Below are 14,814 nucleotides of genomic sequence, written 5' to 3'. Positions count from 1 at the left end.
ACCCAAGGTGCCTGCCCAAACCCAGGAGGCACAGGTGGGGAGCGGGGGGGGGCCTCTGCTCGCTCTCTGGCGGACCCAGATGTGGTCCACTTCTGGGTCTGCTGCTGAGCACACTGGGGAGCCCCTTACACTTCTGTGGGGCACTATGCGCCCCAGCATCACAGCATTCACAAGCTGCCTGGTACCTCAAGGTATGTAGAAAAAACATTTAAAGTTGTGTCTATATCCGAATCGCCCAATCTTTCTGAATCTCTCCAAATCGATTTGGAGGGTTCCGATTTGACTTGGAGAGATTAAAGGGTCGTCCGATTTGAACTGGATTCGGAGATTCAGCCACCAAATCAGGCTGAATCTCCATCAAATCGAATCAGGGACCAAAGCTTTGCACAGTCCTAGATTCCACCTTTTTAGGTACTAAAGAACCCCCCGCCTCCAAACACACACACTTCACTGTGGCATTACAGCACCACTTTGGAAGCCATATCCTTTTTCTAAAATACAGCTGGAAATTAAGGGAGTTTATACATGTGCTCCAGGACCTGGGGGGGGTAGGGGGCGCTTTAATCAGTGCCACTCCAAGAGCTGCGCTAATTAATAGTGCCCCAAGCATTGCACACTTCAGCATTCCCACACTGAAAAATGGTAGCAGGGTACTTCAAACTAAAGCCTGTTCAAGCTTTAGTGTCCCACTGCCATTTTTCAGCACCGTGATACTGATATACGTGACATTGGAGCCTGCTAGAGCGCGGCAATTAGCACACTTCAGCAGACTCAATTAATCGAGTCTGCTCCAACGCGCTGTAATTACTGCATGCTCCTCCCTGCACGTATATGAGCCCTTAGACATAAGTTGAGAGAAAATGTGTGCATGAGCAAGCACAGGGGAGCCCACCCAAGGGAGCAAAGTGACACGAGGCTTAAAACAACAACCTCACCCCAAGCACATTCTTACAAAACACTTTGTTTCACAAGGTTATGTCCCCAATTCTTTCCTCAGGACTCAAGGGCTGTTTTTCTTTCAGTTTTTGGAGCCATGTGCTTAGATATAGCTGCTCAGCTCTTATTAATGAAAGAGATGAGGTACCAAAATCTCAATATTCCATTTTTAAAATTTACACCCACAGCCAGCTCTGCATTTCTTCCAAGGCAAAAATAAAATTACAACACTTTATAAAGTGCTATAAAGTATTTCACAAATGAACTATAAAGGAGTGCACCCTGTAACTAAAAATCAAACTAGATTTCCCAGGCTCAAGTCCGTGGACACTGTTGAACACTTTTAAACTCTGATTTCTCTTCAACCAGAGCAGAATGTTCAGACAACAACTGGCTCCAAGTGAGCAGCACCACAAACTAATAACTTGCCTCAGCTGCAAACCAAATGCAGAAAAGTTTACCAAAATAGAAGACAAGTCTCCTAATAGCAAGCCACAAAGGATACAGAACACTAGAGCAGTAAGATGAGGACAAGGCACAAATATGAGGTTCCTAGAAAACTCATTGCAACCATACTCATATTTTCTACTAAAACGTGCACTCTGATCATATTTTGGCTAGAGCAGAATTCACATCATCAGTTTTTCTGCTCTCACATTTATATTTTTAATGCCAGAAAATATTGCACCATCTACAAAAAAGGTCATAATGATGCTAGGTAACCACAATGATTTTTTTTAATTAGAGTTGTAAAGCTCTGCTGAATTATCTCAGACAAAATAATGTGTTAAACAGGAGAGACAGAGTGACACTATATTCTCTGTTAACTAAAAAGAGGGGGAGAAAAAGGCCTACCAAATCACTGAGTCAGGATTCATCAGCTAAAAGCTGGAAAATTAAGTGATTAGTGATTACTACACAATGTGCTAATAGCAACAATACCCTAAACAGGTTTGTTAATTAGCTCACTTGTGGTTAGCCTGCATAAAAGTCAAACTTTAAATACAGCCTATTACTGGGAATAATGCATTAATGCCTCATAATTAGTGCTAGCTAATTCCTCACCCTTCTCCAATATGAAAATAAAAAGCCAATCATTTTTACTGCATTATGATGTTCCTATTAGTCTTCAGTTTCCAACTTGGGGTGAATATCCAGTTGTGCAGGTCACAAACAATACCCAAAAGCCAATGCATTCTTCAAGACCTTTAGAAGAAAGGGGAATTGGTAGGAAAATGTTATGCATACACTGTGTTCTATTAATCAGTCGCAGTCAAAGTGAGAAGTGGCAATGGAGACAAATCTACTCCTACTGTGCACTCCTTGTTCTGATTCACCAAATGTGGCCAAAGACTTCCCCACCTTAGGGCAGAATATTGCTGAATGACCCTCCTGGGTCACTTCCATCAATTCCACCAGAAAGCAGTAATTGGCTCTTGAAGGTCTATATTCTCTCATCAGCATGATCAGTAGGTGTAAGGAAAGGGATGAAAAGGAGGACAAAAATATATAACACTAAAGACCCATGAAGCTCAGGAGGCATTAGGAGTTCAATGAACGCTCTCACTCCTGCACAGAAAATAAAAAACAACTCTTTAACTGGGAATGAAGGAATATAAAGGCAATCAGAGCTCCTGGAGAGACAAAGCTTTGTCTATGCAGTGCACAGACTGTGTTAAGTAATAAAAAGGCCAGAAGGCCAACATACAGAAGAAAGCAAAAGTATCACCTGAAGTCCGTCATGCTCTCTAGAGAATATGCAGTAGAACCTAGGATCATTCATGTCTGGCTGATTTGCACCCTGTTCACATTAGCTTGCTGAATTAAGGTGAACTACTCAGCTACTGGCTGCTTCCCCCCTCATCTGAGTGTAGCAGTAATCTGTGATAAGAGCAGCAGTGCCTAGAGAAACCCTAAATTATAGGAAACAGCTAGTTCATCTCACCAATCTCATGCAGCCAAGATACCCATATCAGTTCAGGGGGGTAAAGAATCTGACCTACAAAGCATCTGGGTTCTGCTGTACAAAACCACTGGCCGGATAGTACAGAGTGAGGTGGAGCCTAACAGCTGAAAATTAAAACTTACATAAAGGAGTGGTTTCAGTTCCCTTGGCATCTACAGGGTTTAACCTGAGATGATTCATCAATTTAAGGAACATCTGCCTGGGTTAGAACAAATTGCAAGAGGCCTGCAGCATCTCAATGCTAATTACTCAGTGTAAACATTTGGAAGCTGACCCCTCAGACCAATGCCTCTCCCCTACCAAATGCACTTCATCCTGCCCTGGAATGAAAGGCTTTCACAACAAAGGAGATACTAATCCAAGCTCTGCAAGAACTCTGCTCTGAACCCATTTCAAGCCCCAAATGAGAAATGCTGTGCTGGTCAGCAGCTGAGACATTAAGTTCCTTTCCATTCAGAGACAGTTTGTCTCCAGACCTGGTGCCAGAGTTAAAAGGCCATTACTTTAAATTTCCAGAGGTTCTATAGAATAAACCTAGGACTTGATTCCACATTTCTGGTGTGCCCAAATGCCCACTGCTAATAGCTACAGATTTAGCCAGAAGTGGTTATGAGACCCAACAATGGCCCAGGGGATACACACCATGCCCTATTTCATTTCTGGCTAGGGAATTTATGAGCCCTATTTCATTTCTGGCTGCTGCGAGTATGAAGGACAGGCAGCTCCCCCTTCCCAGTCAACCACCACAATGTAAATTTCTCCTAATACATCATTTGGGTTTTAAATTGATGACATGAATTAAACTGAATCAATTGCACCTATGCAGCTCCAGAGAGATTCCCACAAAAACCACAATGTTGCGACATGGCGGAAAGCACACAGCAGATCTATAAACCCTCCGACAAGGAGTCGCCTCAACTTTCTGAATTTGCTTGACACAACAGATAAAAAGCCCTTTTGGGAAAAAAAACAGCCCCCCAGCCAAAAAAAAAAAAATTTTTTTTTAAATCATCTCCCCCCATGCATCTGTTCATCTTCAAACCCAGAAAATCCTTACAACCAGCCAGAGCGCCAGCTGTTGGAGGAAATGGGGGTTACATAACTCTATTAAGCTGCAAATGCTCCAAAAAAATAGCCCAGTTGTGAGGTTTTTTTTCATTTTTTGCTTTCCTTATGCAGTTTCCTGCAGATAATGAGAAAGTTTCAAAAAAATGTAAACAATTTTGCCCCCAAGCGAGTCTGGGCTTCAGCAGATCCTCTTCTTCTGGGAAAACCATACACATCATTTATGTTGTTAAAAGGTATGTGGTATTTTAAAAAGAATCAGAAGTCACTTGATCGTCAAAACCCATCTGAAAATGTCCGTCTAAGAACAGATGACTGGCAATGGTGTTAACAATAATGCATTGGAAGCAAAAAAAAATTATACCAACTAGAAGGCTGAAGTCAATGTATTCGTAAGTGCATAAAGAAGTCCCTGCAAAGAGACTCAGATGCCAATTTGTATCGAAGGTTTGCTAGTTTCAGTGCTTTACTTTTGGGCTCATGCTATGAAATGCTGAGCCCCACCAACTCTTATAAGGCTGAAAGAAGCTAAGGTCTCAGCATCTCACAGGATCAAGCCCTTTTCTCCTCCCCTTTCATCCATACCTCTCATATTAAAAAAATATTCCAGTTCAAACTCTCCTCTGTTACAGGAGTTCAACACTATTGAAACCAATGGGCTGGAGCAGTGTAGCAGAAAGAACAGTTTGGTCTGTATGCATTATTTCTGTTGTCTGCAGTGCTGCACTGTTTGGTGATGTTCCTGCATAATCCAAAATTATTATTACATGAGCCATGGTCCAAACAGTCTGTGGGGTGGGGACTGTATATCATAGCTGTTGATTAGTGAAGAAGACTTTTGTCTCCCCGCAGACAGGATTTACGCAAAGTGGACAACGGAGGGTTAATTGCTTGGAGCATATTTCATTCGACTGGATATGTGAATAGACCAAGTCTGCGAGTGCCTAAAAAGAAGAGAGAATATTAAAAAGCAAAAAAAAGAATGAGCTGGTTGCAAAAGGAAAAAAAGAAAAAGAACTCCCTCCTCCCTGCCCATAAACCCACAATGTATTACCAAACTAACTTATTAGCCAGACAAAAAGCTATACTGTGAAAATGGTTTTTAAGCATTATTCAAATGCAATTTTATCAAAGCAAAAATTAAGATTAGTTAAAAGTGACAAAGAAAAGTAGTTATCCTCTGCAGACTATAAGGTGTAAGAATTCCATGTCTATTTTCAAAGTTAACAGCATGGTAGGAAACCCATAATCTTCTGAAGCTTTCCAGAGGATCACTCTGTAATAACAATCAGAACAATCTGAATACCTTGGAAAACAATGGATTTCCATTAAGGGACTCAGCTCTTCTGATGTTCTCAACTCCACACTGTATCGAAACCAAGGAAGAAAAAGAAAGTAACATTAGATAGGAAAAAAATTCTACAGTTCTCAGAGATATCACTTATATATAACTTAGAAGCTGCCCCTAAAATGAATCTATTAAGACTCAATAACTTTTTTCTACATTTTGAATCCTAGTTTACAGATGAAGATATTAACCATTTACCTTGAAAAGTTAAAATACAAAACTGTCGAATTATATACTCAGTATTACTTTACTGAAATATGTTACCTTTTTTTTTTTAAACCAGTTCAGATTAAGTCTTGATTCACACCAAAAGAGAATTGGGCCAAAACCACTGAAGTGTAAAAACAGAGCTAGAGCGAACAAAATGAATTTGGGAGCAAATCTGCCCAAGAAGTTATCAGCACTGTCATGAGCTTACCTCATTAGCTACACCTCGTGCATATTCAATATCCAGTTCATAGAGTGTTTCAATGTGGTCACTAGTAAATGCTATTGGAACCAACAAAATATTCTTTTTTCCCCTTTCAGAGAGTCCTTTAATAGCTTCATCTGTTGGTGGACCAAGCCACGGCATTGGTCCTACCTATAAAAAAAGGGAGGGGGAAAAAAAAACCCTCAGAAATTGATCAAACTCATTTCTACACAAAGATGTTCTTACCTTAAACTAGACTGCAAGGGCATTATTTTAATTAAACAATCAAATTAATCCATTCCTTGTTTTTTATAACAATATTTCCCCCAATCCAACTCCTACATTTTTATGAAGATTGCAAGTCCCTCTATTCTAGCTCTAACCCTCCATTCTGACAAGGAGGCTGTATTTACCCAAAGTAAGCCACACATGCAAGTTAGGCTGGATTTTATTGTTTTTATTTTAATTGGGGCCATTTCTCTGGGGGAAGAGGGGTTTGGTTATAAAACAAGTCTATTTTGTTTTCAGTTCTACTAAAAGGCTGCAGCTTTGCACAGAAGTAACCTGCCTTTGAAGGATTTGACCAATTCTCAGAGTAAGTTGTAGCATCCCTTTAAATCCAAGCAATATCTGATACTGAGTCACCATAATAAACTGACTTGCTGCTTCCTGGCTTTAAAACAAACCTGTGCCTCCCTAAAAGGTAACTGATTTGAAAAAACGTAAGTTAAATGCCGCTACATAATTCTGATGAGGATTAAAGTTCCTTGATATCAGACAGAGTTTGCAGCAGTCACGTATTCAGGAAAATAACAACCTGCTTTGCACTACCTACTCAAAAAATGAAGCTTGCATGGATTAGCCCCTAGCACTAACAGTGCATATTATTATATAAGCTACCTTGGACAGAAATTTGAGCAAGCATCACATAATTGTTTCTACCTCCTGATAAGAAAAATATCCACCACCTGATGATATTATTATTATTACTACTACTATGTGCTGAAGTATCTGGATTTATGATAAAAATCTATGGAGATAATGCATTAATACTTGTGAACAACACGAGCTTTAAGTGACTCTCGAATAGTTACAAAAGACAAAGGCCCCAAAAGTGACAAACTATAGTAACAGAGATGGTTCTTGAAAGGAAGAGAAACAGGATGAGACTTGCAAAGTTTTGGGGAAAAGACCCTTCTGAATATTGATGACTAAGGGCCAGGTGGCACTGTAATCTGATAACTTACTCTGGACTGCCAAACAAGCCTGTAAGGGTTGGAATAGTTCAGCTTCTCCATGACTCTTTGGACAGAAGCTCCCACCTCTTGAGGGTATGGATCACCGCGGTTCACAACCTGTAAACACAGAAATATCAACCCTGCGTTCTTTGAGTGAAAGTACCTTCTTTCTAATGCACAAGGTACCTCTGAAAATTGGTTTGAAAATCTTAGTTCAAAGAAACAAAATGTGTTCAGAAGACAAAGGCCATCTAATCCTAGAGGTGCAGTACATAGAAAATGTTGCATACACCTCAAAGAACACAACTCTGAATTATCCAGTACAATTTCAAAATTAGTGAAAGAGAATAGGTTTAATTGGCTACTGTACAGAATACTTCTCCCCTAGTGATCTGATACATATTTTTCAAGCTGCCGAAGTCACAAGGTGTTCTCTTTCAGTTAGTTAAGTACCTAATTGGTATTTGCACATTTCACACAGTGCACATACATAGTTACTTCCCAGAGGATCTCATGGTATATTATGTATAAAAATCTGTATAAATTATGTATAAAAATATGCTTTGAGATTGATAATTAAGTTCTATCATCTATAAAATAAAGGCATAGAGAATATGCATGGCTTGCCACTATCACCAGGATTTCTCTCTCATTCCCATCAGTGCCCAGTGACCTCATGGATAGCCAACAGGATGAGGGTTGCCAATCCTTAATGGTCTAGGTAAAAATCAAGTAGAATCCTCTTGCTTTTGTTTCCCTTGGTCATTCTGCAAAGAATATGTAGGAGAATCAGGGCTGGGAGTCAGGACTCCTGGGTTCTATCCCAGGCCCAGCCACTGAACAAGTGTGACCTTAAAGAAATCATTTCACCGCTCTGTATCAGTGCTTTCCTTCGTCTGTCTCAGCTGTTTATGCTGCAAGCTCCTTCAGGAAGGAACTGTTTCTCACTAAAAGTTTATTCAGTGCATAGCACAAAGGATGCCAGATCTCTCTTGGGCCTCTAGGCACTACCTCTAATATAAATAATTTCTCCCATGTCCCAAATTGTCTTTTGCTGTTAATCACTAGATGGCAGCATACTCCTACAAACTTGATTTCTAGGGCTAGGAAACAGCAGAAGAAATACCCACAGATTACACCGTATTACACTTTAGCTCTGACACCCACCAGGATGGCTTTAGAATAGTGAATGCAGTTTAAACCCCACCCCCTGCTTGTGACAGCTTCCCCTTACTTGAATTGACAACAAAGTCCCAACACTATTTAGTTTTGTTAGACAAGACTTTAGTTCCTTCACTGCCATGTGGTTGATGCATACAATATGAAGTCAGACAAGGGTCTTTGGGTAAATCTGACATCTTTTATTAGACCAACTCAAATAGTTGGAAAAATTCTTCTTAGCAAGCTTTTGGGTACAAATACCCTTTGTCAGGCTGAGGAAGTGAGCAAGGGGAAGGACTCCTGGTGGCAAAGGACAGGGGTTGGGGGGTGGGGCTTCTGGTCACAAGATGGCGACCAGGGTGCAGGGACCTGTCAAGGGGCAGGGCTACCCATGTGGCCCTTGACAGCTTGCCAAAACTCAGTAAGCAGCCCTCCAGCGCCCCCAGCCCGCCCAAGCAGCTGAAATAATTGCCCGCCCCGGTCTAAAAGTTTAAAACCACTGCTCTAAAGAAGAGTAATTTTTTCTGAAAGATGAGAAAATACACTTTCCTTTCTCCCCACCCACCCCCAGATATCACCATTTCAAAGCACTGAACATATGAGTGGCTTCTGTGTCATGGCAGGTAAGTGTGTGTAGCAGTACAAGGCTCATTTACAAGTGCCACACTACTCTAATATCTCAGCTGTGTTGGCGATATAGTCCATCAGACCCATAGGGTGATGCTGAAGATTAACATCATTAGCTGCAACTCCATGTTACTTACAGACATTGGAAGCGAGTGAGCCGAGAAAAGAATCACAACTTCTTTCCTTTTCTCTGGTGGAAACAGATCCAGTTCTTTCTGTACGTGGTCTGCAAAGCACTGTTAAGAAAAAAGAAAGACTGAAGATATACAACAGTCTGCTGAAAGACACCAGTCTGTTGAAGGGAACATACATAAATTGCCTGGGGCCCAGCTTCTTTGCTCTAGGCCATCATATAAACTTCTAATGATACAGCAAAATATTCTCTTTTTAGTAGATAGCATAAGTAGGGGTTTGAGCAATAGTGTTTAAAGTAAAATACTCACTGAATAATGAACAATAGCACCTAATCCAAAACCCAAGTCAGTGCAAAGGCTCTGGATGAACTCTGCATCAGCTCCCTAGTATTTCAGTTATGTAGACAAATCGAATATAATACAGCAAACTGATAGATCTTTCCCCAAAGACCATCAGCCAAGCTGCTGACAGAGAGAGTGTTGAATAAAGAGAAAGTGTACCCTAGTGGGTGACAAACTGGGAATTGGACGAACCAATATGGAGAGCACATTCCAGAGACGAGCACCCATCCTTCAAAATGCTCAGCTTCCCGAGCTGTTTATCCAGTCTCAAAGTGAGAGAAGATGTCATGGGATGACAAATGATTTCAGTTAAGTAAGGCCTGAAAAAAAGTTCTTGTTCTCCCATGAAAGATAAAAGTAACAAGTTCTGGCCTCAGATTCATACCAATGACTGAAAAGGCCTGGTGTTACACAGACATGGCTGGATAGTAAGGAACTACAAAGAATGGAAGAGAAGCCGTCTCAATGGCTTGTGCACAGTGATACGGTAGCAAAATCAGCTTGCCATGCTGGACACTGATCCCTTTGACATGCATTACAGTAAAAAAAGGTGAAAACTTTAAAAAAAAAACCCCACCTTTAATTCCTGTTCTAAGGGTACAGTCAGAAGCTGATCCAGCACTTCACTGAGTCTCCCATTGGATTGGAGAAACACAAATTGGTTGGCTTACAAAAAATGTACACAAACACATACAGTCGTTCTAATGGAGAGCACCATTCATGAACTCCACTAGGTACTTCAGTGGATGAAAGGACACCTCCAAAGGGTGAGACCTCCCAGTCTGACATACAGACAACTATCATGAGGAGTCCTTGGCTTTGCAGACTGTTTTCCCTCTGTTTCCCTCAATCATACCCTGGACGAGAGCAAGAAAAGAAAACAACCCCAAACTAAAACTAAACAAACCAAAAAACAAACATGAAAACAAGCTCAAAGGTGAAAGAGGAAGAAAAGCTCCTGCTCCACTTCCTCAAACTCCTCCAATGTCTCTCACCTGAAAAGGGGGCATTCTCCAAAAAAGACAATACAGAATGCCTCTAACATTAAGCAGTTCTGTTGCAACTGCTTTTGCGGCCAGGTACCCACCTCTCAGAGGCATTCCACTTTTTTAAAGCTAAAAATGTCTCCTTCCACAGTCAAATTCTCCAACGTTCTCAAAACTGTCCTAATGTTGCTATCGTGGAAGTCAATAGGAAAGGCCAATATCCACGAATTCCAGCTACACTGCCTGCCTCCTGTTATTTAGACATGGCATATCAGAAACTTCAGTATTGTGAACCACAATCAAAATGAAATATTCCTTTTCTTCTAAAATATTTTTTAAAAGTTTAAACAAATCTAAATCTGGACATAAGGCAGTGTCCATCTAACATATACATTCAGCATATTCTAAAGCTAAGAAGCTTGCATTTTGTTAGAAACTGAGACTTGATGAAAAACATTTTTTTCATATTTCACTTCTGCACTTCTTATTGGAAATGTATCATGCCTTAAAGGAACAATATATATCCAGAAAGAAAAAACAACTTGGCATACGTATTTTCTTTATTGGAACACATATTTATTCAAGCTGGCAAAGCAAAGAAATTGCTTGAAATTCTATGTTCCTGTATTCACCCAATTCAAGTCAAGCATCCAGTTGTTTAAAATTTACACAGACACACACACGCATGTAAATGTGTAAATGTTATACAACAATCGTTTGACACTGTTGTCCAGCCAGACTGTGCGAACAAAATCCTTGAATTCTGGCAGCAATCTTAAAATGAACCAAAATGACAAGGGATGATGCCACAGCTGTCTCTGAATGGATCCATGTTCAATCTTTCCAGTTAACAAGCAAAGGATTTAACCGATGGCAAGCAATAATTTGCATGCAAATGCATACCTGAATGAGAAGGGGATGTGTAGGCCACCTGTCAATAACGCTCCATTTCATCTTTGGCTTCTCCCCCTTTTTATTATAGTACTGATAAATGGCATTCAAGCTGCTTCCTGAAACACAAAGATTTCAGACATTAGCAGGAACTTTTCAGCTGTATGTTCAGCCAAAATATGAAAGAATATAAAACACTACAGACAAAAATACTTTGATGGCAAACCATTTCAACATGCTAAATGACTGCATATTCAGACAGTTATTAAGAGATCAGTCATTCGTGCTATGAAAACTCAAAATACCCAGAGAAATGTTTTTTAAGGAGGCATGAACCTTTGGTATAAATGAAAATGTACACAAGTGTTCATAGTACTCTCACCTGTGATAGGGGCAGGTAGTGGCTGAGAATATCTGCCTTGTGTTTGTATTTGCAATGGGTCTAGGGCAGAGGTACCTAACATACAGCCACATCAAGCATACAGTTAACTCTTTATTAAACTAATTCATGCCTATTCCACAAGCAACAAAAAACAAAAAAAAAAAAACAGCAAGTCCCACATCCATGCTGCAGTGTTTTGTTACTCTGTACCTGTTCCCACACAAAGTCCAGTTTCCCAACATTAAAGGCTTGCACCAAACTAGCATGGATCCTACTAATGGCAGTCCTCCATTGACAAATGTCCCTTGCAAGTAGCCGTCCCTCCACGCCCTCCAAAAAATGCCTGAGTTATGACCTCTGGTTGTTAGAGCTGGAGACTTAGTCAGAACCTTTGGGTTCCACTTCTGCCTGTGCCATTTGCTTGACATGACATTGGCGAGCTGTACTTCCGTCTACCGATCTGTAAAACTGCTTAATCTCTCAAGAGAGGGCTGTGAGATATGGAGGCCTAATGATGAGCTGAGATTTCCCTCCTACTAGAAATCCTCAGGAAACTTTTTGTACTTAATAACATCTTCCGGGTTTTCCATGTTCTGCTGGGAATACTAAATGTTAAGACCTAAAACAATCCAACCAAAAGGCTTGTTCTAAGAGAAAGAAAGGCTGAGTCCTTATCCACAGCTGAGTGCTTTTACAAGACTCTTGTGATTGGTCTCTCAAGTCATGTGGTTATTTACAATCTGCTTATTACCTTCTCCTTCTGCATACCCACTCACCTGTGGTAGAACAGCTGTACTGTGGGTACTGCGTGAAAGCAATAGCCCTTTCAACTCCATCTTTTTCCATCTCTTCAATTGCTTCTTCTGTCAGAGGATGGACGTACCGAAAACCAATATAGTATTTATGAGGTGCTATCCATGGAGGAGAGACAAAGAGAAAAAGCAGCTGATCATTTCATCTGCAAACACTCTGATTTGAAAATCACTTTCCAATGGGCTGCAGTCAGAGCTTGTGAAATTTTCAGTAAGCAATTGCACCACCCCCTCCTTCACATCAGCCAAAGCTCAAACTGCAACATTACAAGCCTTTGAGTGCACTCTCCTATCACCACTAATGAAGGTGGGTACAAAACAAGAGACTTATATTGTTGGCATGCTATTCTGGCTCCCTCTCTCAACTGCTGTCACATAAACAAGGTACTTTGATCAAGTGATTGATCTTACTTGCCTATTAGCAGAAAGCAGGCCAGAGTTAGCAGAATTCAAAACTGATTTATTGCATCAGTCTATTGGGGATGTCGCCTTTTCTGCCCTCCTTTCCTTTAACGCTGAACTGCTTTTGGAAACATAACACTTCAGAAACTCTAGTTTAACCTGGTCTACACTAAAAAGGTTTTAAGCCAGGATAAGTATGTTGCTAATAGGTATGATTTTTTCTGATGCAATTATGCTGATAAATTCTCAAATGTCCACACTGTCATACCAGTATAGTTCATTTCACTCTCCAGGATCAGGATAAGCTGTACCAAGTCTTTCTGCTGTTGTGTATGGACACACTAGTAAAAGAAAGCAGTTTTGTTACATGTTTTGGGGTAACAAAATTGATATACATCAAAATCTATGGATGACACCTTTCAGAGGCATCATTCCAAAAAGTGCTCAGACCCCTTGAAGGCAATTCAAGTTATGGACTCAAAAAAAATCATCATTAATCATTTTTGTACAGGTCAGGTCTTCACCACTTTGGCTGTCTGCTGTATCCATAGCTGCAGACCAGCACACACAAGCACAAGAGTCACTTTACATAAACCAGCAATCATGAGATAGAATGGGAAAGGAACCTGAGTGTCTAACGGAGCACTGCTCTATAGAATTCTACCCTTCCTTTCCAAGCAAGAGGAATAATTTGTTCTATAAACCAGTATGAAATTACCTGTTACTTTTGACAAAAGTATCCTATCAAGCAGGAAAAGAAGTCTATTTATAACACAGATCAGGGGTTCTCAAACTTTTTTTTTTTTTTTGCGGACCACTTGAAAATTGCTGAGGGTCTCCGGAGACCACTTAATAAACTTTTTTTTGTTCTACAAATCAAAGCACACGACTCAGATTTGAGTATCAGTGGTCTTACCTTACAAATACAGATATTCTCGATTGTTCTGCAACCTTTCTGTGGACCACCTGAATGGAGCTCATGGACCAATGGTGGTCTGTGGACCACAGTCTGAGAACCTCTGGCATAAATTATTGCTATCTGATACAGTAAAACTGTATTTACTCAGTTCCAAGATGAGGTTTTCCCCTAACTTCCAACATGGGGAAAACAAAGCTTTGCCTTAGAATCAAGTTATCAGGTGAAAATGTAGTACCTGAAGTCATGGGTGGATCCAGGATTTACCAAAGGAGGGGGTGCAGCACATTGCCTCTCAAACCATGATGGGATGGGGACAAGGTGTGGCTAGATATCCCAGGTTGGTGGGGGACACAGGGAGCTGGGCAGGAAACAGTGAAGGCCCCCATCTCCCTTGCACTGGAATAAGGTGTGTTGGGGGGGAAGCAGTGAAAAGAACAGCAAAGAGAGTGGGAGTGAAGATGCATGTGAAGGAGACTAGTCTTAAGTTGCAGGTCTAAGAAAGGAGTGGGACTAGCCAGGATTTCCTGGACAGAACCTAAGATAGATTAAAATAATGCTCATTAAACTTACAGCTTGTTAGTTTTTGTCAGCAGGCCTGTTTAGAATAAACAGAACAACATTTTAAATGTTCCACGTGTGGAATCTAATTATTAAGGGAGGTCATCTTAAATTCAAAGTTGTCTTGGATTCCGGTGAAATATGGTATTCTCAAAATCAAACGTATCATTTCTTACCGATTTACAGAGCAAATTATTCCTCTGCTTGGAAAGGAAAGGAAGACTGGCATAGTGTTGCTACCTACTGCCTTGTATGCTGTCAAACAAGGCAATTAAAACAAGGGAACAGTCCGCAATTATCAGTGCTGCAGAGCTTAGTGCTCCACATAACAGAAGTACGAGTGTTAGACAGGAGTTCAGAAAGTTCCAAAATGTTACATCTCGGGCTAAAAGCATTTTTCAAGCTATTTTAAGGCAAGTGTGTTCTGCACTTGTATCGGTGAATCCTCCAAGATCATCATTAGTATATACAAAAAGCAGTTAGTTCAACTTCTAAAACTGTTGTTACTCCTTAAGCAGTATATTAGGGCTCTAAAATAATAGAACTAGATGCAAAGACTGCACAAATAGATAAAGATAGGGTGGATTTCATTTGGTGACCATATTATAGAGTAGGAGGGAGTGACACTTTTGAGA

At 40.5% G+C, this 14,814-nt stretch overlaps 1 protein-coding gene across 1 annotated transcript in view; it reads right to left on the bottom strand.

Moving 5' to 3' along the window:
- Positions 1-673: 673 nt before the first annotated feature.
- Positions 674-14,814, bottom strand: part of FECH (ferrochelatase) — a 36,752-nt gene continuing 22,611 nt past the window's right edge. The window contains exons 5-11 of the mRNA XM_019518302.1: positions 12,265-12,399; positions 11,119-11,225; positions 8,891-8,989; positions 6,975-7,082; positions 5,734-5,898; positions 5,274-5,333; positions 674-4,911 (exon numbers count right to left, since the gene is read on the bottom strand). Coding sequence (XP_019373847.1) covers positions 4,777-4,911; positions 5,274-5,333; positions 5,734-5,898; positions 6,975-7,082; positions 8,891-8,989; positions 11,119-11,225; positions 12,265-12,399 — 809 coding nt within the window. The 3' untranslated portion in view covers positions 674-4,776. The remainder of the gene's footprint in view (positions 4,912-5,273; positions 5,334-5,733; positions 5,899-6,974; positions 7,083-8,890; positions 8,990-11,118; positions 11,226-12,264; positions 12,400-14,814) is intronic.

This window comes from Gavialis gangeticus, unplaced genomic scaffold, assembly GCF_001723915.1.
Source record: "Gavialis gangeticus isolate Ggan-Ray unplaced genomic scaffold, GavGan_comp1, whole genome shotgun sequence".
Lineage (NCBI taxonomy): Eukaryota > Metazoa > Chordata > Crocodylia > Gavialidae > Gavialis > Gavialis gangeticus.
This window is presented reverse-complemented; position numbering and strand designations above follow the sequence as displayed.